This window comes from Papilio polytes, unplaced genomic scaffold (genome assembly GCF_000836215.1).
Source record: "Papilio polytes unplaced genomic scaffold, Ppol_1.0 DF823868.1, whole genome shotgun sequence".
In the NCBI taxonomy this organism is placed as follows: domain Eukaryota; kingdom Metazoa; phylum Arthropoda; class Insecta; order Lepidoptera; family Papilionidae; genus Papilio; species Papilio polytes.
The window spans coordinates 130,936-157,893 of NW_013525336.1; the positions used below are offsets into that span (position 1 = coordinate 130,936).

Here is a 26,958-nt window from a genome sequence, read left to right on the forward strand (position 1 = left end):
TTGTGACTCGCAAATTCACACGCCTTTGACCCGTGGGACATATATGCATCGTTTAACTGTTTTAATTTATAAGGATGCAGTCTTCATAATATAAATATTCTTTATTTCTTGTATCTTAACTTTATCCACAATAAATTTTAGTTCTCGATTTTTACATCATTTCATTTTTTATTTAATCAGATTAAACACCAAATTCATTTTATACACACCTAGGTGATCACTAATTTACGTTGATATTACCGCTGTTCTAGAACAGCGGTATATCATCCTTCAATATTATATTTACGTGCTGCAATTGTTCCATGTCGACTAACCTTTTATATTAAATTCCAATTAGCATTTGAATTCAAAGTTAAACATCAAATGCTTAAATGTTTTTAGCATTTACAGACTTTAAGTGCGAATTCTATGAATGCAATTTCAATCAAACACGTATACAATGCGATCCTTTTGTTCGCAACTCCGGTTTCACACCTACTTACGCTGAGGGCCAAGAGCTCGTTACCTCAGATTGAAGGGCCGCGGTCGACGGCCGGCGAGCTATCCCTACGGATCTCATATGAAAAACCTGATATGCAATACGCTTTCCTATACGAGGAGATGCCGTTTTGAAGTCGATCATGTTTCTTGAATATTTAAATTAGACAAGCCTTTAGCTATTATCTAGTATCGGTTTTTGTTTGACAATTATTTAATGTCAAGAAATGACTCTTGTATAGACGTTACTTTATGATACCCGTTTGAGATATTCCTATGGAGAAGTAGAAATTATTGTAGTGCCGATAAATATTGCGTTTAGGTTATAAGCTTATAATAATTCAAAATATAACAATTGAGATTTTTAAAAAACAAACTTAATTAAATAATCATTGTATTTATGAAAAAGAAAATCTGTTTTACGAAAAAAATGTTGAATAATACTTGTAGAAATTAACTATCAATATTTTTATGGTAAAAAAGATACTACTATCACACTACTTTACCCCTAACTTGATTATTAATTAAACTAATTGTATTCTAATGAGAAGAAAATTATAGAAAAGTAACAACAATTTTCTTTTTTCACAGACATCAATTGTATCTTACCTACTTTATGTTATGTTAAGTGAAATGTGTAGTTTTTCGTGATAAACATTGTAACTACACGATTATAATTTTAAAGATATAAATATGATGGACGATCGTTGTAATCAGCTTGAACGAGACTTTTATGTTTCATTTGCATATTTATAAATATGTGTTAATGAAAACGAATTAAATGTATAATTTTAAATAATGAATGAAAAACATTTTTATGTAACTTCTCAAGTATAAGCCAAAAAATACATTTTGAAACCAAACTTTAATACTGTTCGAAAAACATTTCATGTTTATTGAAACATGAATTTTAGTTAAATCTTATTATACTTTGTTATTCTCCCACAACAATGTATTTAATTAGGATGTTTTTGTATAGTTTATTGTAGAAAAGTAAATTTCTTACATTAAAATAATAATTTTCATCAGCTACTATGAAAATGTGTAAAGTTTTGTCAAATTGTATTAAACTGTCAATTTTTATGTTATAAATGGTTTAATAATAAAAGAAAACTTCATAATTCATCGATTGTTTATTTTTCGATTATCACTTTTTGAAATTGCCAGCTTTTGAAAATGTTTACAATAAATATTTAATTTTTAGCCATGACTTAATTACAAAATATACAAAGATACAATGCTACGTAACAGAAAGATAACTACATCTAATTTATCACAGATTTTGGCAGCGCAGCCATTTTAAGTCACTTTATAGTAGATGGCATGGCATTGGCCCAATAAGCACAGCCTTTTTTGGGTTAACACCATAGTAAAAAAGACATTATAATTTAGATATTTCTTACACTTCACATACAGTAAAAAATGCATGCTTTGCGTGTAAATACATTGTTTTACATGTAAAACATAAATGCATCTTTTTTATTATTTAGGGACAGCAAATGTTTTACAGGCATTTAGGAATATTTTACACTATCATTAAAAATAAAATATTTACAATATACATGCTAACGGACTAGCTATCACAATGTTCACTGAGTCACTTTACACTGCACTTTGTTTACATTCCAACTGTGGAGCACCTCACTACACTGAGTTTACAGTTCTAAAGTACCTTAAACGTGAGCTGAGAGTGTACGCGGCGATGCACGGGGAGGTATCTGATGCGTAGCATGTGAGGGGTGCGGCGGCAGCACCGGGTGGGCACCGTGCACGGGCGGCGGCGGCAGCGCACCCATGTGGCCCCGAGGGTGATGGTGCCGGTGCATGGGCACCGCCCCGCCCGCGCCAGGACTAGGTACGCCGCGGCATCGCTGGTTGCTCGGCACGTCCGGCAGAGCAAATCTCAACTTCTCCCAAAACGATTTATCACCCCAGTGTAAATATGTATTTGTTTTCAAATACAATCTCAAGTCAGGATCGAGATCCTTGGGGGGAACATCATCGATAAGCACAACGATGAGTCTTCTCCGTCTGTCTCTTAGCACTTGAAGATGAGCAGATTTGAACTCTATGCTGCTCCACTCGGATTTAATAAAATTCTCACTAAGAACCATTATTGTTCGCCGCGATGTTTGCACTGCTCTAGTTAGATTTTCAACTACGTTCCCACTAACTGCAAAGTCGCGATATGGCAGACACAACTTATAAGAATGGTCTCCTCTTTCTAACATAGGCACCAATTCAGATGCCACCCAAGCTTCGTCTTTAGAACTGTAGCTAATAAATGCGTCAAACATTTTTTCACGATCATCTGTATCTATGTCATTAGCTCTGTGGAAAAGTCTTACTCCAAATTTGGAATGAAACCACAATTTCATTTCTTGTCTAAATATAAATGTTAAGAGGCTCACAAATAGGACCAGCACTAAGATGCCGAGAGCTGCGAGAAGTAAAGGAATGTAGTCTTGTACTTCTCCATTGGTTATAATAGTTTTTGTCGCTGTAAGATTTCCGTTAATGCTGTTATTGATACTAGGCAAACCTGTGCATATTGTACCGTTTTCTTCAGTTATTTTGAAACCAGAATCCAAGTCATTGTACATACTCTCGTTGTAAGGTATGATATCTGTGCTATTTCCTTTGCTATAAATGCATTTTATTTCTGACAAATCCATAATAGAACTTACTCTTTTCGTCCATTCTCTAAACATTTCTGTATATTCACACTCACACGACCATGGGTTATAAGATAATGTTATTGATGTAACAGACGGATTGATTTGCCACACCGATATAGTAATCAATCGGTTATGGTCTAAATGTAGTATTTTTAAACGTGGCATGTTACTAAGCATGTCTTTTCCAATGCTGCGAATTTTATTGTTGTTGATGTAAAGTTCTCGTAAATTTTCAAGTCCATCAAATTCTTGCCCTTCTAAAGTATTAATTCCATTGTGATCTAAATGTAACACTTCAAGCTCTTTTAAACCGTTAAAAGTCCTATTGTGAACGGTTTCAATATTTGAGGAGTTAAGATATAGTATTTTTAACCTTTTTCTTCCAATAAAAGCGTGACTGGGAAGCATCTTAATGTCGTTGCCATCAAGATACAGTTGCGTGGCTTCCATAGGTATTCTCTCGGGTAAAGAATTCACGTAGCCTGCGCTTGAGCATTCCACTACATTAGCTGACCAAGATTGATCGTGATAACAAGTGCAATTATTAGGGCAAGTCATTTCACAATCACAGGCGTCGAAATCGCAGCAATGGCACAGCGCGAAACAATGGGATTCATATTTACATAAAAACTGATGCGGTGCGGCTTCAACCAAAGGCACAAATGAGTTTCCTCGATTGTATAATAATTTACAATGTATACTGTCTAAATCCATTAACTTTGGCTGAGTTCTGGCTCGGTTTCCAGTGTTAATTTTTTGTAGCCACTCCATTGTGCAGTCGCACTCTAATGGGTTACCTCCAATAAAAAAATCAGGAACGGATTTATCCTGAGGGACAGCGGATATCCTTAAAGAATTCGGGTCTAAACTTGTTATTTTATTTCCGTAAAGATCCACTCGCGTCAAATTTGGCTTTTTGAAAAATGTATAAGATTGTACCTTTGAAATTAAATTATCATTCAGATACAACATTTCGACTGAATTCGGTATTGCACTGCCGGTTATCTCTGTAAGCCTATTAGAGCTGGCGTCGAAAGTACTCAGAGATAGCTGCGACTCAATCTCGAAGTAATTTCCAAGTTCAGCAATTCTGTTTGCATGAATATCTAACCATTGCAGACCAGTTGGAATCATGGCGTAGTCGAACCACTCCAACCGGTTATCGGAAATATTTAGCCACACTAAATTCGGTAATTTTGCAAAAAGCCCCCCAATGTCCGTCAAGTAGTTTCCATCCAATCTTATAGCTTGTAAATTGATGTTTCCATCGAATGCACCGGCTTCAATTTTATGAATTTTGTTTCGAGACAAATTAAGTATTTTTAATGAAGTCATTTTGTCGAATACGCCTTTACTTATGTTTCCGATGTTGTTTTCAGTTAATCTCAGTCCATACATCTGTTGCATTGTCATAAATGAAGCATTCTCAATGCTTACAATTAAATTTTCTCCTAAGTCGAGCGTTTTTAATTGTGGAATGTCTTTCAGTGCAATCGGAACCTCGTCCAATCGATTTCCATTGATATGTAAGTCTTGTAACGTCGAACAATTTCTAAAAGCATGTGGATGTATTTTTGATATACGATTGCTGTCTATCGACAATACGGTGAGTACAGGCATCCCGACGAAGGCATAACTTTCGATATTAGTCAATCTGTTGTTTGATAAAATTAATGTATGCAGATTACTTAAGGATATGAACACGTTTTCCGAAATGTGTTCAATAAAGTTGTCCTGCATCTTTAAAATTTGTAAATTGTGCAGATCTCTGAATAATGCGATTTCCATTTTTGATACACGATTATGCGAGAAGTCCAAATACACGAGTCTCTTTAGACCCGTAAACGTCGACGTGTTTATCCAGTCAGATGTTAATTCATTGTGAGATAAATCCAGTACCAGAAGTTGGAAAAGGTCGCTAAACAAACCAGGGGCTAGCACTGTGATTGTGTTGTTGTTTAAATATATTTCTTTTAGCTCTTTTGTATCACTAAATAATTCCGGTGGTAAGCTAGTGAGTTGATTGTCTGAGAAGCGAATGGTTGTCAATGAAATAAGTCCTTCTAACGATCGATCAGCTACAGAATTGAGACCATTTCCTTGTAGATATAGCTTTTGTAACCGCTTTAGCCCAGAAAGAAGACCCGGAGGGAGTGTGTCTATAACATTTTTAGATAAATCCAGAATCAAAAGGTTGTCCCCGCATTTTTCAGTTGGGTGTCGATGAGCAGTTGAAAATTGAAAATGACTAATATCTCTCATTCGATTGTTAGTCATGTTTAAATATTCTAGATTTCGCAAAGTACATAGAGCTCCTTCAGGAAACGTCAACATGTTGTTTTCGCTAAGATCTAGTCTTTCTAAATTTTGTATATCTCTTGAAAAAGCAGTCGGTGTTATTTCTAGTGACATGGTCGCCCATTCCGTATTATGTGTCCTAATTGTTAAATTTTTAAGTTCACGAAGTCCCGTAAACGCTCCGTCAGTCAGGTTGCCTATTTTACAATATTCGATTGTGAGCTCTCTTAACTCTATTAACTGACGAAAACTTCCGGGAGCTAAAGAACTTTGAAAGAACAGTGCATCACTACACTCTAGCCGCAGCCGCACGGTAAGATGGGGTTGTATGGCACTAAAGTTTGTGTTTTCTAATTCGCTATTTATAGTTCTTAATCTGCATTGCAACGTAACTCCAGACTCATCGTTGTCAGTCGTCCATCGGCACTCGTCAGGAGCTTGATAGCGCGCCCCTGTCGTTGCCGACAAGGAGGCGCTCCACACGCACGAGCTCGCACTCAGTATTAATAGAGCGCTCATTAACCACATCATGCACATTGTTAATTCACTAAACTGCACTTAAACTTTAGTAATATACATAGTTCATGTTACATATTGTTAACACTAATAAAATATTAAACAATGCATCGTTGACGCCGAATTTGTTATTTGAGTCGGAATTTTCACTATTCGGATCGGCCACTTAACTTGTTTCCCGCGAGCGCACTAATTGGACAAAATCGAGTGTCAACGATCGAAGCGACGTGACGCGCGCCCGCGCTGAGTCTCGGAGTGGAACTGACTCGTAGTCGAACCTGCGCTCGCGCACAAGGCCGCGACGGTTCACGCGTTCCAACAGGTAAATCATAGCCCGGGGCTAAAAAGTTCTATCCGCCGAAGACGAAGCTTCGCGTTTCGCTTTATTCGTTTCACAGCACTGCTGTCAGAAAAATACATGGCACGCACACACTAGCGATACACACACACACTACAAAGCGAAACTGCTTTTTATGGTACTTGGCCGAGCTTTCTTAAAGTAAGTGTGAGAGGGACAGCGGTATAGCGGGGTGGCTGTGACATGAAACTAGGTGGGGATATAACCAGCTGCCCAGGTAGTGCGCTGGCGAGCTGCCATACTCGTTGCTTGTTAACACTCCGCAGACAAAATTATTTTGCTGACGATTAACGCATGTTGAAAGAAATTATGAGCTGTTACGCGTATTAGCCAATATAGTTGGAAAAGTCTAGTTAAACTTTACAATATTTTAAATTTGCATTTTATTGATTTTTTATAAGATGACCATTGGTATTTTAGATTGCTTTTCGATATTAATTTAATTATTTTTACGGATTTATCAAATGTTTAGCACCTATTAAAAATATTATCTTTAACATAATTATGCCTTATTTTTACATTTAATTAAAAAAATAATAAGCAAGTATATGGAATTCGGTTGCATATAAAGTTTTGCCTAAACGTTTTTCGCATTTCTACAGCTAAGCTATCATTTATCTAAACGTCCAGTCATTATCCCTTTTGCGTAGTCAGTAATTTGATATCAAACCATTTGATTTTACAAATTGGCGCTAATACTTTATCTTTGTATAACTAACCATTTGTTTAAAATTTTAAATTAGTTAAACGATTTCCGAGTTTTTTGTTTTTTTTAACTACATTGAATTATGTATTATTTTTTAAGATTTGATAACTTATACGAGATTTTAATTCTCTTTGCATGTGATTTCCATAAATCTAGAAAGGTATGGAAAATACGGGAACTTTGTTTTTTTTTTTTAAATGTTTGAAACTGACATAGGTATTATCGATATATCATTCAAATCCGAGTATCATTTTTTAATCAATACAATGTGTCAGTCTCATATCAATTAATAATAACATCACTAATTTTGTTTGTTTTGTGAACGTCATTTCGTATTCAGTTAAGACAAATTATTGTTGGCGGTTTGTACTGATAAAAAGTTGATGTAAATGTATTAGTTTGTAGGGGTTTTTATTAATTCAATAGTGAACATGTGTGAAAGTGTATTTTTTATAATGGGTACTTATTTTTTTTATATTTGAAAACATCTTCATCTAGATGGTATACGTAGTTGATTCAAGCATTTATAAATGTAAAATCTTCACGGTGTGAAAGTAGAGCACTAATTGGTATCTGTATTTATTTAACACGTTTAACGCTGTTTTCTTACGTTCAGTTGAGAGTGATTCACGATTAACAAGCAGTACGCAATAAAATAAATAGTCGTGATCGTAATTTCCGAGGTGTCGGAATGATAGGTCGGTTAGCGCGTCCGTCGCTCCACTATTTAAACGATGTTACAGCGAACCTGATCGCAAACCGCTCTCTATCTCTCCCGCAATATTTTACCTTTTTGACGCTCGAGCAGCGGAAAATTTGCAATAACATCACCAATCTGGATCATTGTATAGATCGCAAACAACTTTGTAAATAGTTACACGCCCTAACAAATTATGCACCTTTATATTTCACAGTCGGTCCCACAATGCGATGCAGGCCGCTTTGAGGAAACATTTTTTACAATGGGTCAGCAGGAGATCTCTCGGTCGACTTTTTGTCGTAAGTGGGGAGGCGTTCCTTGGGCTGCGTTATAAAAGAATAGATTGCCGGTAAATCGTGGGGCATTGTGGTGGAGTTTAATGTGCATCGCATAGCTCGTTATAACATACTGTCTGTATTCAATTTACGATGGCTCACGTCGACACGCAACTGTCGGAGCCGCCGGGTGCCGTAGGCTCGTGTGTGCGTTTAGTCCAATACCCTAATTAAACTTAGAATTGATTTGACTAGACCCTGGGTTTACTTATGTGATAAATTTTCTGTAATATAGTATTTTTACCTGTGAACTCATATATGTATGTATGTATGAATTGACCATATTGCACTAACCATAAATATAGTCTTGCATCATTCTACATTTCCTTGTTAGTTAATGGTAATGAAAATTAATAAGTGACCTACTTTTGTTAATTAAAATTCTAACATTCTGTCTAATAAATGTAGAAAATAATTGCTCTGTTATCAGTACATCTGGGGTCGTTATAACATATTACAACATTTCCATTATATCACATTTTTTGTAATTTCGGTGTTTAATCTCCACTGACAGCGGCGGTTGAGGCGCGACACTTATCTCGATGTCGATGGACACGTATAATCCATTAAGTCGTCATTTCCACGCGGCTGATCATTCCTCAACCACGCGTCATCCCGCCCCCGGCCCGGCCGACGCTCGCCGTATTGTTCGCTACTGCTTTATCTCGCCTTAAATGTGATAAGGTCCTTTATAATTATCTACTTGGAAGCCAATATAAACCCTAAAACAATACACCTAACACACTATAATCCTCTAACTGATCACACTTCTGCGACAACATTGCCCCAATAAACTAGTTTGTTATCTAATCGACTACACGGTTGACCTATTAATAATTTCCTGTATAATTTTTTAATTAACGTCCCGAGTGTTCCCCTTACCTCGACTGTATCTCTTTGAATAAATATCATATCACTTATGTCACCTTTTTTGTTCCAGGTAATCATCATTACTGTTATCGTGGACGGGCGAAAAATGTACTTTTTCATTTATTTGGACGTACACATACGGATAAGTCATCTACATATTTAATTTTATCGAACGGAATACCATCATTCTTTCTGTTTCTATTTGAGTGGAGTAATTCAATTAAGGAATTCTTAAATATTATGGTGTTATGTTTCTTTAGTGTAAACCTCATAAGGCAGAGGCCGTAGTGTGTAAATTAAGAAGATTTCACACGTGACTGCGAACCCTTAGAAGTGCTTTAGATCGCAACACGGGCAATTTGGCGCGCGAGGGCCGCCGTCGGTCCCATTCTCTGCGGCACCTGGTTACCCGGCGCCCATCCCTTGCGACAATAAATGGCATAGAGCCGTGTGACTATTATAAAGTAATAAAAGTGATAGCTCTTACCATTGCTTTTATAAAACAAATACAAGACTAAGTGAATCACACCTAGTGATTTTTATATTTGTTTTCAACATAAAACAAACAGATACTAAACTTGTCGGGGAGTCAAAACTTAAATTTTACCATACACATATTTGAATTTAATATGATCGAATCTCTGTCACATCCATGTTTGTTTTTTGTAAAAAAAATGTTTGTTTAATAACGGCTCTATAGCATTACCTGTCCTCCGATAGGGATGGTCGACGTGCCGGCGAATAGGACCGGTTAGATTACGCATTGTCGCGGCACAATTAGAAACTGTCGTGGTGCCCCGCGCCCTCGCTCACTTTGTTATTTACAAACAATCGCAGACGACATCTGCACCATCTAGCTACCATAATGCCCGGTGGCATCTGCTAATTGCACTTCATGCGATAGCGTGCAGCTATTTGCACTCAACTACATTGAAGTAAGAAATTGTAGCTATGTCTTATAGATGGTAATTTTCTTGACCTCAACCAGGATACTCTTTTTCTAAAAGAATCTATAAACTAAAGATTTTAGATTGATGTAATGATTAAATGTATTTTAACTACATCAGTAGTTTGTATTGGATGACAGTATCGGAGGGAAAAAACAATTAACCGCTTTAAATAATACTCGTAGTTAGTACACTCGCCAGGTAACGAATTTGTAACTTTTAATAATTTTGAGTTTGATTTGAGTAATTCTGCTTACATATCCGTACCTACATACATCTTCATTATTTCGAATAGGCGTACTCAAAAGAAAAAAGTATGATTTGTTTCACATTAGCTAAATGTACATGTGTCGAAGAACTGTGTTACATTGACGCATCAACGTTAAAACTGTCGGTTACCCTTGACAGACATTTAATAAGTGACGTCCGCAACGGGCCGGTACTAGGTATTTGTGTCGTATTGAATCGTTTCCTTGGTGTGTTGCGGGTATTACCGCCATTGTCTACGATGAATGGTGAACTGCGGCCGCTGACTAATGATTGATGAATGATTGACTGACTCATTCACAATGAGACATTTAACAGTAATCGAAAATGTTTGGTGTTCAGATCTTATCTACATTGTTTTATTTGTTGACCCACACGCATGTGAAAACTGTTCTTTCTACTTACAAAAGACGAAATATATTGATATTTGTACGCTACATGTACGAGATGTCAGTGTTTTTATCGAAGTAGGTCAAATAAAATGTTTAAAAATATAAATGTACAATTTCATTAAAAGCATTTAAACTAAACTCAATTCTCTATCTCAGAGTATTCACTTCAATGCTAATTAATGTATACGGGATGGGTTTTTACATAGTTGTGAGTCAAACATATCTAGCATGTAAAATCACGGATTAGTCAAAGTGGTTCCTTTAATAAAAATGTTGCATTATCCGCATGCATTGATTAAAAGTTATTTTTTGTGAGTGAGCAAAGCGGCGTATTAATTGATATTTTAACGTATTTCGTATAAATGCTAATGTCTTAAAGCAATGTACAAAAATAATTTAATTAAATTAAAAATATTCTAGCTAAAACTTTGAAATTGCAAAAAAAAAGCACAAGTGGTGACTTTTACTTAAAAGCATTGTAAAGAGACAGATGTACCTAATGGACACTGCTCGTATCGTATCGTAATAGATTGCGTCATCCAAAATTCAATTTTATAACCGACTGCAAAAAAAGGATTTTTAAAACAAAATTGACAAAGCAATCCTGGCTCCCCCGGGGCGTGGTGCGTGCCAATACAAAGATAAATGTAACAGGCATCTTAAAAATTTCAATTGTTGCCTTCGCACACTCCACCTTTCCAATTTGTTCGCCGTGTGCCCGCCAATGAGTGCCTCAAGATATCATCGGCATACCGACCACTTTGTTGACTTTCCTGATTAAATTCTTTCCCCTGTCGTGTCTGCTGCTCCAGCATGTTGGAGTTATTTGTCGGCTTCACCTAACCACCTTTTTACTGCAAAGCTATTCTGCGCCGAAGAAGTAAGGTTCGCATTTCAGACTTCGATTTTACGCGGAGTGCAGTCAGTATTGGTTTTTATTGATATTAATATTTAAATGTATTGTTCTTAGGTATTTAGTTTTGTTCATTACAATTAAATAACCATAACGTATTCATTAGTATATTTTTTACTACAATGAATGTGAAATCATTCATTGCTGGTCTTAATTAAAATTGTTCCTCGTGCTTTTGTAAGTTATTTATATTTTATACCTTTCGCCTGTTGCATTAATCCAACCCTCTGTAAAACTCATAATAAATTATTATCCTGACAATATGTAGCTAATCCGCACCCCAACTAGTTGTTAATAATAATTTTGTATAAAAACTGCACAATGGCATGGGCCAAATATCCACGGTGCTCGGCTCTCGCGTCAATCAAGCCTTACATTTTCCGCTATGGATCGTGTTATTCTATTAAACGTTATGTTATTCATTGGCCCTATCGCTGTTACCCGGTTCTTCGTAAGCCGCAATGGGCAGACCTTTTGTATTTTTTACCGCTATATTGTTAAAACCGTACAATTTGTGGGTTATTGCAATAAAACATGTGCAATTCTTAGGATGCTCGTCTTAATTTTTTTGATAAATGTTAGTTAGGAATTTATCGAAAGTCGTACAGCGTCAAATTTATATTTATATACTAATATTATAAGAAAGAAAGATTTGTATTTTTAAGTAACTCAAATACTACTGGGCCTATTACAAAATTCTCTTATCTTTAAAAAAGCTACATTGTTAGTAAGTAGGCCATATTTTTTATTATTTTTTAATTTTGCGCGGGCGAATTCGAGAGCAACAGCTAGTGTGTTATAATTTAATTACCAAACAATACTGATGATTACTTACTATTGAAGATAGTGTCAGTTTGTATTCAACCAGTCTTGGCACAATACTCGTACCCATCTTTGTATTAATGAAAACCCAACCATTTACACAATATCTTTGTGATCCTCTTGGTTCTAATAAAATAAATGTCTAATGAAATGTTCATTTAACAGAAGCTGTAAGCATTGGCATTTTTATAAGGTTGTGCATAGCTCCCATCTCTGCGACGAGGGCGCGTATTGTGTTACTTGCGTTATACACATTCTTTGTAACCTGAAACTCGGCTCGGGATTCTTTTGTTGTCGCTCCATTTGAATATTACTATAAAATGTAGGGTGCTTATATTAAATAATAATGTATGCTCGAACTACGCAGGTAATTTGAGAAGGCTGATTAGTTAGTCCATGAGCATTTTAGAGCTATTGATTTACTGTGTACTTACTTGAGCCAAACTTAAAGATTCGATATTTATTAAAGAAATAAAACATACATTGTTTGTGCAGATATGAAAGGGAGCACCGTTTACCATTCCTATAGAACTGCAGTTTTAAGAAAAGGTACTAAAACATCGTCAGTTAGATGTTGTCGCTTTCTTCATTATTTAATGGGTAAAGATGTTTGTTTAAAGTTACATCATAACTAAATTTATTAGCGCCAGTGCCTTCGTCAATTTCCTTTGTTGTAGCAAGTTCGATAATCAAGTCAACGTTTGCCACGCGTTATCCTTACATTGTATAGAAAATCTTGTTAGGGCAATTAATTAAAGGTTGTTTTGGCGCTCGCTTCCCCCCGCTAGAATTAGGCGGATCTCCCCGCCTCGTAGGACGCGTTTCGAAGCTCTCATCGGTATGGACAAAATTGAATTTTACTCCGTTGATTATCCTATTTGTTGTAATTTATTTAGGCGTAAATGTATTAACTTTATTAAGCGACAGTGTTGAATTTAGTATTTTGTTATAAGTTTTGATTACATTGCCTTTGATAAGGCGCATTCATGTTTCAAGATGTAAAGTAATAAACAAACGCAGTATAATATAAAATACGTGTTTTACTGCCACATTATTTGCTTACTGTAAGATTGTAAGCAAAAAGAACGTTTTATTGTTCATGTATTAATGCAATAATATAATATTTAAACGATCCTCTCGAATAATGTACGACATCGATAGCTGTACGAAAATATTCCCTGAATTCATAAATTTTGTGCGACAAAGGATTCGAAAAACCGTTTAAGGTGCATCTTCGACTGCGACAGCGTTGTATTGAAGGTATGGTAATGTAATTGCGATAAATAAAACAGCGGAGTGGCATCGCGCGGCAGGACGTCGCGACGCCCGCGCACTCCTCGCTGCCTCTGAGGTGAAACACCATATACTTTTGACAAAGCACATGTAAAGTATCAAAAAGAAATAATATGAAACAGCGGAATATCGTGGTTTTGAATAATAAAAAGACGGAACGATTATGTATAAGCCGGGTACTTTGTTGTTCTAAAATCCATAGCGTTAATAGAAAGTACCTGTCTATTTAGAGGAAAGGAACAACAGAAAAACCATGTAAAATATATGCAAAAGTGTCAGGTTTTGTATTCATTATTTAAAGAAATAAAAAAAGGACTTCAACAAATATGGTTTGCCGCCAATTTTGTCAACCGAGGCATTCGTTAAATATTAATAAAACCGCTGACCCTTTAACCCTCCGCGTACTTTTACGGGCGGGTTGATGGCGACTTATTTGAATAAATATTTCCGAGAGGGATCGAGTCCCGGCCGTTTTAAAATTCATCTAATTTATAAGTTTTTCTTTGAGCTATCGCTACACAATACGGGGCCAGGGTTCACACCGCGGAGCGACGCCCCGCCAGGAGACGCACTGCTAAGGTGGATGACGCGACACTATTACAGCCCATCTTTTATCTTGCATAATATATCCTTTAATATAAACCCAAGATTATTTGTTCGACATCGTTCCGAGTTATTTGGACACCGCGGGTGTCCGTCTCGTCTCTTCTCTGATGTGAAGTGTTTATTGGTTTAGATGGATTCATGTTGCTTTTTTATTAATCATTTGTTATTGATTTCGTTGTATAGATTTAGTACGCGAATGTTATTTAATTTTTTGTACGCAGCACTTCTTGGAACATCTGAGTATTATGTACACTTAAACTTATTTCACTTTCATTTACTCGATATACATATATGATAAGATAAAAAAAAATTTCAAGTCATGATGAATGTTTTTAGAGGTCACTTGAAGGGTGTCCAAAAGTCGATATTCAGTGACTGTCAATCGATGAAGGGGCGCAGTACTTCCTCGACCCGTGTCATCGTGCGCCAGTTAATCGGCCCAGACGGCCGGCAAATGATGCGTGCTTCTACTGCCCGCGAGACCACTTACGTCGCCCTCGATTACCACGCCCCTTACACTCGGATTGATCTCTCAACATCATATCCAACACTAATGCAACAAAAGAAACACCGAATTCATAGTGTTCGGTCCACAAAGCATCTTGTACTTGAGAAAATATCGGAAATTGATTATTATTTCTAATGTAACATTTGAATTTGCTACATTGAATAGTATTTAAATTTAACAGTTTACATTACCTATTTAACGACGAATTTATTTGTCTAATAAATTCGGAAAAACGTAACGAACATGATACAAACAACGAACGTATTTCTTGCTATTAAATGTTAAGAATGCTTGTTCTACGGTATACCTTATGTATGCTTTATGTTGTTGTAATCGGACCAAGGGGTTCGATCGTGACCTTTCAATTCGTGCTTTCCATGTTGTAAGTACATTATAGGAGTACTTTAGTGGCTTGTTTTGATTAGAAGTTATCGTTAAAACCTAGTACAACCTTTTGTTCACACGGGTTTAACAAAGTATTGAAAATCTTAGGAATTCATATACTTACATAATTATTAAAACTTTTTAATCTATTAATGCATAAATAATTATTACTTACCAAAGTGATAGGGTTTTCGCAGGTTAAATCATAATTTTTTTAACCCTCGTCAGGTGTGTGGCGTAGATTATTTAATCTGATGAAATTCGTAAAATAAGATGTAAGATAAAACTATATTATAAAACTGCTTTTAATCCTGCAGTAGCATGTGCGTACCAACAAAGGGCAAATAACTTCAAAACAGATTGAAAAGGGGTTATAATAGACTTCCCAAACTTATCTCTTAGAGCCCATCTCTTTCTTGATAAACAGTTTTTCTAAACAGACCTCGAATCGGGCTCTGTTTAGATGACTCTGTGCTCCCTATTGTCGTATAAACGGGTCTTATTTATTTCTGAAACATGACAGATAATTCACGACCGCTACCGATAGAGACGTCTTTGTAAAGAAGAATGGATGTCGATCTTTGTTGGAAATAATAACATCGAACATTGTTGTACCGTGTTTTGGTTATGAAATATACTTATTATGACAAATGGCGATATCCGTTTTAATCCTTTCGTTTGCATTAAAGAAAACACGAGAATATTGCAAAATTGGTCGTTGCTCGAATATACGCCTTTGTTGTTTAGTTTGATAAGAGTAAAGCTTAGACAAATATAGGTATCAGAATACGGATGGTATTAATAAAAGAATCTTTAACTTCTAAACTTTATTCGTTAACAAAATGTTAACATGTGACTTATTCAATAACAGCGTAAAAGGAAAGTTTAGTCATTGACCTAAGGCACTTTTCTCTATTTGAAAATACACTTTAAAATTTGCAATAGAATGTCAGTCGCAGGGGAGCATTGCGGCCAAGTAAAGAGCATTTTATAAATGTGTTTTCAGAATAGCAACCGAGACGTAGTCGTCGGCAGAACGCACGGCGATGCAGCAAGTTTAATGGAAAAGAATTGAAAAGTAGCGCGTCTATATGGTAATAGAAATTGCCCGGAAGAAAGGAACACAGACGACAGAGTGCAGTGCTTTGAGTTATGGTTGTTTTCTTGAAAATTGAGCGTTATTGCGTACGTTTTCCCGCGAGTATCGTGGAATATACCGGGCGCGCGGGTTACGTAAACTTCGCTTTTATTGTTAACAGGATGTCAAATATCATAAACGGATATAATAAAGGATGTTATTGACTTTCATGGTTTTAAAATATCATTTCAGATAACTGTAGATGTGTTCACATGTTAGATGTCACATGTTTTTAAAATAGGAATGTACAATATTTTAAAGATGGAAAAACTGTAATTATCGAAGCAAGGCCTAATTGTAAAGCTCTTTATAAATGTCTCCGACCTGTTCAATATTCATGTCCAGATTTACTCGTATAATTGCCTCGCATAAATCTCGTCACGTCGATGACATCTTAATTGCTTATGTAACAAATCACCTTTAAATTTTAGAAAAAAAAAAACTGTATAGAACATGATTGGAGTTCATTAACAGATTATGTTAGTTCAGAGAGAAACTACTTTGAACTGGTTTTTAATTCTGATTAACCATTTAGTGCGGATGTTTTAATTTCTTTGTGTGATATTTCGCACTGCCATCAATAGAGGTTTTGTTTGTTTAGTCTCAATTCGATTTATATTGATTCATGAATTACAAAATGTTTTGTTTTCTGTTGTTTAATATTAAGTAATGCATTACATAGTATACTTTTATACCGTAACTAAGATTGGTTGCTAAGTGTATTGTTGGGCCGGTAGCTTTGTTTATGTACAACGTTTATATCTTCCTTTCTTGGTTTCATAAAGTTACTTTTAATATTACCAGGATATTAGTTATTAACTAGCACAGCCTCATGCACAATATACGTCCGCGATTTTATTATAATACATGCAGTATAGTACGTTACCGCTTTATCCGGTGCCCGCTATATCCGGCCGTAGATAGTTAATTATTTAATGTTCGCCCATAAATATATGCTTTAAATATGTTCGGTAACTGCGTTGTCTCAGAATTAAACATAACAATGGTCGGTGTTGTGCCGTACTGTCATCGTGGCGCTTTGTCATCTGTATTTACACCAGATTACTGTTTACATAATAAAATTTAATCACATCTCTGTCATGTAAACAACATGGTATACTTAATTCATAATTAACTCGCCTAAATGTGTTTAATAACATCTCATTATAATGTTTAATTTAAAATTAAATGTTTGAAATCAATTTAAATGATCTGACTATAAAGAATTGCCAAACGTGTTATGTATCTATATAAAACATTTGTATCAATCTAAACAAGATATTCTTAGCCAATCAAATGCTTATAATCATCCTCTAATTTATTGTAAGTGGGTAAAATATGATGTTTTTAATTTATTTTTGGTAAATGATTCTTTCGCTTCTCAAATGTCCGTCCAGTTCAAATTTGTGTAAATCAAACATCGAGCGAGGTCGTCGGTCTCCAACGGTATTCGATTTTTCCGAGTGCTAAGTTGACCGTTAACGAAATGATTCATTACCGGTACTAGAATAACTGAGGGTTATTTGTTCAAATATTCTCACGCACGTTCGGAGTCGCGTGTCAATTGCTGGGCACAAGTTTTGACACCTCCGCACTGACTGGGGTCAACATATCGTTTCGCGCTCCGCCAATATTTTCCCAACGCCGACGGCATCCCTTCAGAGTAATTGCATTTGAGTGTGATGCATTCGTCCAATTTGTCTTGCAACACCATGTCGTTAGCGCCATTCAGCTTTCAATATTTGTGAGCGTGAATTGCACAAAGCTTTTTCGTCGTTTTACTGTATTTGATATATGTGTTGTTAAATTGATTGTTTTCTCAAAGATGTTTTTTTTTAAAAAAAAACAATGTTTGTTATTTAATTTAATATAATAACAGTTTTATTTATATTAATGAAACCTAAAGGTCAAAAATACTCCCTGTAATATCTTTACACTAGTAAATATCTTCTACAAATAGGTATATGTTTCATAGTTTCTAAAAGTTTCTTAATAAAATGAGAATACTATTATTAGAAAGGGGTATATAATTTTATTACATTACTGCCACCAAATAAAAATATACATATCTTTATAATCACATGTGTTAACAAGAACACATAAAAAGGGGAATAGGTAAACCCATACTAAAAAAACAGATCTCCAAGCTTGATATAAAATTACTTCCATCGACCGATTCTCACATTCTAGCATCGCTTGTCTCATTAAAGGTTTCGTTTTATTTTTGAGCCGCTCAGCTGCTTTTATCGCGACTATAAAGCCCTCCCGATCGAAGCGTTGATATGTTAATTGTAATCCAATACATCACTATCAGCATCATCTGTTTCACCCATCACTTAACGTATGTTATAAACTGGAAAGGTGTAAAAGTTAAAAATATTAATAGACTCGTAAAGGCACTGTTTTAGCTACTTGATCATTTTAATAAGTATCGGACTAACAGTGTTTCGGTTTATGACTGACCCATTCACATCTTTATTCAGTTTTAATAAAAGTTCTACAGGCTGATGTTATTATGATTTTATTCTAGTGACCAAATCAAACTTTCTAAACTAAACAATTATTCGATAATATTTTGGGGAATATTCAATATAGATCAGATTTGGTACGCTATTTGAATTTACATAATTAAAAAGTTATATTAGAACTTTAACTAACATTATGTAACTAGCGTCAATTTTAATAGTTGCCAAATCTAGTTCGATGAGCATCTTTGACGTGTGAATCGATTAAACTTTGAAAATATTCCTCTTGGTTGTGAGTGAAAGTCTCATTCCGCCATAATTACCGTGTGTCGGATATTGAGCCGCGGCGTTGAACGATGCTTTGTGACACAAACATAATGAATTCTGTCCAACTTGACGGCGCACGGTGCGTGCTGGAATCGTTATTCCATCTGATGATACCGCTGTTTTACATTTCGTACTTTTAGCATATAGTAGTTTTCTTTACACTATAATCACGACATTTAATGCTGTAAATCGTTTAAACTTAGTTGCTTAGTTGCGTACTTCAAACTAATATTATAAATGCGAATGTTTACATAGATGGATGGGTGTTTGCTAAAGTTTGTAGCCTAAACGGCTTAACGGATTTTGATGAAATTTGGTACAGATGTAGAGGATAGTCTGGAAGAGCACATAAGCTACTCACTTTTTTTATATACCACGCAGACGTAGTCGCGGGTAAAACGCTAGTAGTTGACAATTTACGTTGTAGGTGTTTTTATTGTTTATAAGTTCCTATCTTTGTGTTTATAAGTCAGTGTTCTAATTGTTAATTTCTAATTCGTCTAGACTTTTTGAAAGTTACAACTATTAATATAGTCATGAATGTAGGATTTCACATTAAAATAACTAGATAATATTCGTTCGATTCCCAATATGTCTTATATCTTAATCAAAGTCTGATCTTTACAGCCTAGGACCCTCGGCGAATTATCGATCGTAACGCAGCGGGGCGTACCACGGGAGGATTCCGTTTTAAATAAATCGCGCGAGACCGCGTCGCGCCAAGAAATTAGGCGCAGAATCCCCGTTGTGCGAACTCCTCGTAAATAAACGTCGCGGTCGCTCGCTGCGTCGATGCTCCGAACATTATTGTTATACATTCGTTTAAGGATTTAATTACTTGCATCGCTGATGAGTTCGCCCTTGCCGCTGTCGCTTTCGTCTCCGCGCACGTGATCGTAAATCTTTACTTCGTTAATGATGCGAAAGCTGTTTTGCGATGAATTACCGCTTACGTCCATTTGACTTTTTTTAATGTGCGGAACATTTTTCGCCAGCGTTAGCCCGCCGTGGTTTTATGTAATGCACTGTAACTCCTTTAAATGGGACTCCATCTTATTTGCAATTTATGTTTAAGACATTTTTATGGGCTTTTTATCTTTTTCCATATGACATTAAGTTTATGGTTGATGATGCAATAAAAGTATGCAAAATATTACTATGAGGTGGATGAACTATGTATCAAATTTGATATGTTCGTCAGTACTCATAATTTTCTAGCAGTATTATGTTACATACCTTAAAAGCATGAGTAGCAATGGGTGTAAAGGTGTCTTACCTTTTCAATTACTTACGCCCGTGCGATCGTTTTCATTTCGCCTTATGTGGTATCGAGTGTCAAGTGAGCATCGACTCTCAGCATCCGTTCTCGATTGCCTTCTACTAGGAATTTTTCATCGATCTAAAGTTGCGGCTCGCGCACAATGCAGTCGGTGCTTCGTTTGTAAACGCGATACTTCCGTCGGATCAAAGACTTCTCGCATGTGATTGCGGCCCCTTTACTTTAATCAAATGGCTGCGACAAAGGATTGAATGGAACGCTCCTCGATTTCGTACGAGCTATCGGTATTGGCTGCGAAATTCCTTTTTCGGAACTGTCGGCATTTTTTAGCAATGATAGCAAGAAATGCGAACATTTTATACACCCTCTCGAGTCATTGTATGCCTATTCTTGTGGAGGGCCTGTTAAAAAATTTTGTCCCGGCCTACCGCTCCCACGACTCGCTGGAGTCACAATTATTTTAAGTGGATTTTATGGCATTGCTTGATTATTTTAAGAGCTTTCGAACTAACAATGTGGTATATTTATGCGAGTCGCCAGTATGTGAACATCGATCTTGCCCACGTAAGAAACGATCGACATAATGACACTTAATTTAATTTAGAATGAAACTCATATATCATTCAAGGTCTTCGCTTCAACGAGCAGTAATTGTTGCGTGTTCTATGTTAATCGTGCGATTGCTATTTATCTTTCGGGCGAATTATGATGCTTAATATGCTTGTATTTGATACAGCCTGTATACGTTTTAATAATGTGTGGTAATGCATATTTGATTATCCTCATATTCAGTTATCTTTGCGGCTATATTTATGGGAGCGAGTTTGAATGATATCAACTTACGCCAGCTTTTCTAAGATTCTTATATGAAATTTGTAGTAAATTGTTTCATGCATTACAGTTTTTAAACGAGAATAGCCCCTGTCAATTTAGAAACAGTTTAATTTAATAAAAATGTAGATACTTCAATTCAATCGAATTCATTCTAGCATTTTTTATAATTGTTGTTTTATTATAAAAGGTTATTGCGGTTTGAGCTGTCGTCCCAAATTCAACTTTCAAAATATAATTTCGTGTCAGACGATTCTTGACAAGCGCCAATCTGCAGTCCCGTGGTGCTTAAATTAAAAGATCCGAAATGACTGCTGCATTTAATTTTTTAACTACAAGTTATTCGAAGTGTTATGTTTTTTTTTCTCAAAAGGTGTTCTAGAAACTTCTAATGTAGTTTAGTGTTTTATCCCTTATTCTTTCTTGAGGTTTTCCTACTTTGCTTTTTGAGTCTTGATATGTTAGTTATATAGTTTGAGAGTATTAGAATAAAATAAGGAATAATGCTAGAGATTAGGAGAAAAACCGAAAACAATGTTAAGGTTTATTTCGTTTATTTTAATTCATCTTATTTTTCGTGTAAATCCGCCTCATTATCGACAGTGTACTTATGTTGGATTATTTATCAAAATAATTAGGTATATGTACCTATGTTAAAATGTTTGAGTAACATGTTCTAAAATAAATATCTAATCATGAGAATGATTCTTTATCCCAATTCAATTAATCTTTTGAACAAAAACTTACAACAAGCTGACGCAAACGTTTTAAAACGTGTTTTTTATTATATCGAAAAGCGTTTTTTATTTTCTCCTTTAACGCTTAATCGCCTGCAGTTTCAGTCAATTTAAAAATAACAAAGGGTTATATAATAGGAATCGTCTTTCCAAGTCGCACGGTTATTGAATAAAAACAGAATGTCGATACCTCGGCCTCACCCCCGCTGCTTATACGATTTTTATGGTCTGTGAAATGCAGGTATACGTTTTATAATTTGACATATGACGTTATATTGTAATGGTTTTTATTTGGATGAATAGTGTTCACAATGATTGAATCGATTATGAATTATTGATAAATACTAATCATTTTACATGATTAAGATGCTACATGATTTAAATAATTTTGACACTATTATTACGTGGATGACATATGTAATCAAAAGTAATATTAAAACGAGGAAGGGTTTGTATTTTAGTATATTATGTTTTGCAATAAAAGCTTTACCTATCTATTGTGTGTTATAAACAAACTTAACCTAGATGCTAGACCGATACTTCTTTCACCGCTTAGAAAGCTGCATTATCACTTGGTGACATACACAAATTTTTTAATTTCGTAATCTAATAAATCGCGAGCAAAAGCTAGTATTTAATAAATATAAGTAACGCTGTTTAAAAACTAAATAACTATGGCTGCAAGGTTGATGCCTTTTAGACAATTTCACGCGCGCTTACCGAATGTTTGCTGAACGATTTGCCGTCCGCCGTATTGCTCGAGGCGATCACTTTAATCTGTCGGGTGGACCTTCTCTTCAAGTTGGATACTTCAAGCTTTGTTGTTTTTTTTTAATTTAATTTTATAATTATAAAAAAAAATATCTTACTTCATTAAAGTTGTTATTATAGTTGACAAAATTCATTTCGTATTTTGATTTATTTTATGTTTTCTACTTTTAATACTAAGGAAGCATATGCGGTTAATAAATGTACGCATATATTTGTGTAGTGTGTTTTAAAAATGTTCGTAACAATTCAATTATACAAAACATCTCACAAAACTTACAGCGCCTATGAAATAATGTATACGTTAATCATTATATTTTTATAATGCGAGATACGATCATCGTTCATTAGTTGTCAAATATCAGTAGGGTTGATGTCAGGTATTCGTTTAAAGCGAGCCGTATCAGTACAGAACGCTCGGGCCCACTACCATTGTTTACATTACGAAAAGCGTGTAGTTATAATTAATCCAGTAAGCTATTCGATGTCTAATTTAAATGAGATTTAGATTAATCAAACGATACAAGCGACCAACAATAAAACATTTAACAATACATCATCCTGTCAATGTTTTGGGTCCTTTTTTTGGCTGGTTAAAATTGAACTATTTGTATTGCTCCGACGCTATAACGTTATCTACTGGCCGATCTATTTCTCAACCCTTTACTGTGCCTCTACGCAGCCGTTGCCGGCACAACTATTACGTATGCTACAGTCAATCTCTTATCGCTCGCGGCTCAATCATTTATTAGTTTTGGGACAAAATTTTATAAAAACACACTTTTATATTGTATACATTATGTTCGGTACATATAATATGAGTTCGCTATATTCGGTGACGAACTATATGTTTAAATTTCGCACTGTACAGGGTAAGCGGGCTCATTTTTATTCGCTCGCACAAGAGGGTATATTTAAAATCATTCTCCGATTCGGTCGGGCGCGTGCTAGCGGAGAGGTGTGTGGGGAGTCGTGTGAAGGCAGCGCAGTGAGTCGGTTGCCAAGGCTCGCGGTCGAAGATCATCGGAAGTGGTTTGATGTCGGATATCGCTAAGACACATCGACAGTGATCTACAGGCGGTGAACAAGATATCGAGTTGGTAAGTGTCACTTCTTCCTCTGTTTACAATATTGTGCACCTCGAAGCATGCGTAGTAGCAAGTTTTTATCATCATCATCAACTTGCCCTTATCCCTTATGGAGGGTCGGCACAATATGTGCTGCTCTTCCATACATCTCTATCAGCCGTCATATCTGAAACCACTCCTTTCTTAAGCATATCCTCCTTCACACAATCTTTCCATACTTTCTTCGGTCTTCCTCTTCCTTTGTAGCCATCCACATTCATTCTTAACACTTTCTGGTTTATGTCCCCATCGTCTCGTCTCTATCTCGAATAATTTAAAATCTTAACACTAATGTCAGAATTAATAATATAATAAGGCAAATAAAAATCTTATTAAATAATTAAGCTACTCACTTTAAATATATTTCTTTTGTTGTGCATAAACCGAACCCCATCGTTTATCTAAGCAATAGCTTATTTTAAATGATAAACGAGCTCCCAATCGATTTGAATAACAAGCAGGCAGATGCTCTTAATCCTTTTGATTTCATTAAATGCATGCGCCCCTCGACCGCTGTCGGAAATATCGCTCGAGAGCATATCTCGATCCATACTTCAGCCTGTTCATTATACTATAACTACATTAAAAAAGTCTCCATTACCTTTCATTTTTTGTTGGTAGCGCCATAGAAATAAAGTGGTAGATTATTTTACCTTATTACGTGACCGGGGAAACATTCAAAAGATTATGATTGTCTTCTGCAATTCAGGGTGACCTTAAAATATTTTTAAAGTAAAATTTCTTATTATTCTTCATTGAAGCCGGATCCGAAATCATAAAGATCGTTTTTTACAAGCTGATTCTAATGAATTCCCAGCAGACATTTATCTGAGAGGTTACCAATCGCAGCGTCATTTGTTTGATCATTTCGTTAGGGAGAGGCCAAGTGAAAAATCCGTCTACATTAATCACGTCGGTTCTGAAACATAATTCTGAGCAGTCAAAAAAATTTACATAAATAATTTATACCCAAGAGGCGTGCGTTCCATAAGCTTTAATCCGATCGAAACGTTGTCTTCGCCACTCATCGATTTTTATATTCCTAACTCTATTTTAATTTCCCCAAGCATACAAATTACACTTTCCTTTAATTCTATACTCTGTGGAATTTATTTACTTTAAATTACATTTTTAACGAGAAAGAAAGCAGTACACGTTATCCGGTTTAAAAAAAAACTTTGTTTTCAATAAACATTTAGTAAAAGTCTACCAATAGGAATAAAATAACTTTTCTTTCAAAGTATCTACATTGATATCTCTATTAAATTAAAAGTAAAGCAATAAATGTAATATAAAAAACGTATCATAATTTCAATTTGAAGACTCGTTGCCAAAACATTGCTTCTGATACTGGGCAACTGTACACAGTGTATGGTGAACTTTTACAGTCGAAGACGTTTATTTCCTGCCCATTTCTGTGAAATATCGTTTAACGCTTGCAAGGCAATTAGATTGAAAACATGTCATGGCAACATACTCGTAAGTACGTGCTAAATTATGCGTCTTATAGCGACAAGTTGTTGTATGCTATACGATTTTAAGTGGGAAGCGAATTTAATTCTTTGACTGGACATGTATATCTGGCGGGTCACGACCCATCGATGGCGATAATTTTCGGCATCTGACTGTGATCGATGTGATCGAAACATCTTTTGAACAGCTCTTTCGGATTGTTAAGATTATAATATAAAAAAGATAACTACTGTTACAACATGTATTTGATTTTATCAATCTTTAATCAATGTTTTGTTGCACTTGCATAACTAAGAGCGGGCGCACACCTATGATTAAACTATCGCACAACTGTTATGTGATTGTCCACTGTTTCGCAGCAAATTTAACGTTTTGTTGCACAACTAAAAATCGAGTAGTATGCAGACCTTCATATAAGCTCATAGGAATCAAATCGAGAATAACAGTTGTGCGATAGTTTAGTTTCAGGTGTGCGCAGGTTCTAAGTTCAAGTTACTGTTCGCGACTGTAAATTATTTTTCTTTATTACAAAGTAAATTTAATTTTAGGAAGACATAATAAATCGTTGTTTAAGACAATGTAGTCATGCATTTGCAATCAAATTTATTTAAATATCAATTTAATTTGCACATGAATGTAACAAAAGGAAACTTAGATCATGACGCATGAATTACTTCATTTGTCGCCGCCCCTCCTTCACATTTAACGGTACTTAATGTTAAATAACCCTGTAAATCGAATGTTAATATAAATTACGATACGCTCAAGATATCGATGATGTATGTGAGCCGGGTAAGTAGCGTATTCTCTCGCCTTCTCGTCTCTTTTTAAACGTCAGCGTAAGACAAATTATTTTCACTAATCGTACGGCCATTGTCTGCGGCATCGATTTTATAATTCTTCACGAATTAATAAGGTATGGCCACGCCCCGGAGGCGTCAACTGCGTGATTAATGGACTGGTTGTCGGCGACTACCGGCGCGATAACACACGCTTCTCTAAGCCCCCACTATTTCGTACTTTGGACCGAAGATTCGTACATCTAAATCATTCGTACCAAATCATATGCTTATATGTCGTATATCAAAGCAGGTGTTAGCATTAATTATTGACGTTTGTGTTTATAAATACTGAGTTGAACTGTGATTTAGCGCTGCCGTTTAATAAACATGTTTGCTTTGACCATTTTTTTTAATTGATCTCTTGTAAGCTTCTAAGTATACACTACGTTAAAAGAACCTTCGTATTATTTAAATAAGGAAATAGTTTTACAAAATGTTTATTTTCAAATTAATGTCCAATTAACATATCGTTTATCATTATGATGTAACAAAATTCATTTGAGATAGAAGGAATGACGTATAGGGAAAATTTACAGTTTTATATTTACGTCAGGCTTTAACTATGTTTCAATTGATATAATTCTGTGTTTAATACATTTAAGAAGCAGTCTGCGTTGTGTCTTATTTGATTTGACATAATATAGACAGATTTTTAAATAACCAGAACAATTGAAATTTGATCTTACAGATGTATTACAATCTTACTTCTTACTAATATTATGAATGCGAAAGTTTAGATGGATGGATGGATGTTTGTAAGAGTTTGTAGCCTAAACGGCCGAACGGATCTGGATGAGTTTTGGCACAGATGTTGAGCACAGTTTAGAAGAACACATAGGCTAGTTCCTTTTGTTTCTTTTATTCCACGCAAACAGAGTCGCGGGCGAAACTTAGTTACTCT

The 26,958-nt window shown here is 35.4% G+C and overlaps 2 protein-coding genes across 2 annotated transcripts in view; one reads left to right on the top strand and one right to left on the bottom strand.

Annotated features, from left to right (window-relative positions):
* Window positions 1-26,958, top strand: part of LOC106103126 (lysine-specific histone demethylase 1A) — a 177,141-nt gene that overhangs the window by 71,851 nt on the left and 78,332 nt on the right. The gene's annotated exons all lie outside the window — the stretch shown is intronic.
* Window positions 1,592-6,246, bottom strand: LOC106103125 (slit homolog 3 protein). The gene has a single exon (XM_013282792.1). The coding sequence runs from the start codon at window positions 5,988-5,990 to the stop codon at window positions 2,151-2,153; it is 3,840 nt and encodes a 1,279-aa protein (XP_013138246.1). The 5' UTR covers window positions 5,991-6,246; the 3' UTR covers window positions 1,592-2,150.

Bases quoted from the DNA above. Each gene is read 5' to 3' on its own strand.
- LOC106103125 (XM_013282792.1), bottom strand. From the start codon at position 5,990: ATGTGCATGATGTGGTTAATGAGCGCTCTATTAATACTGAGTGCGAGC.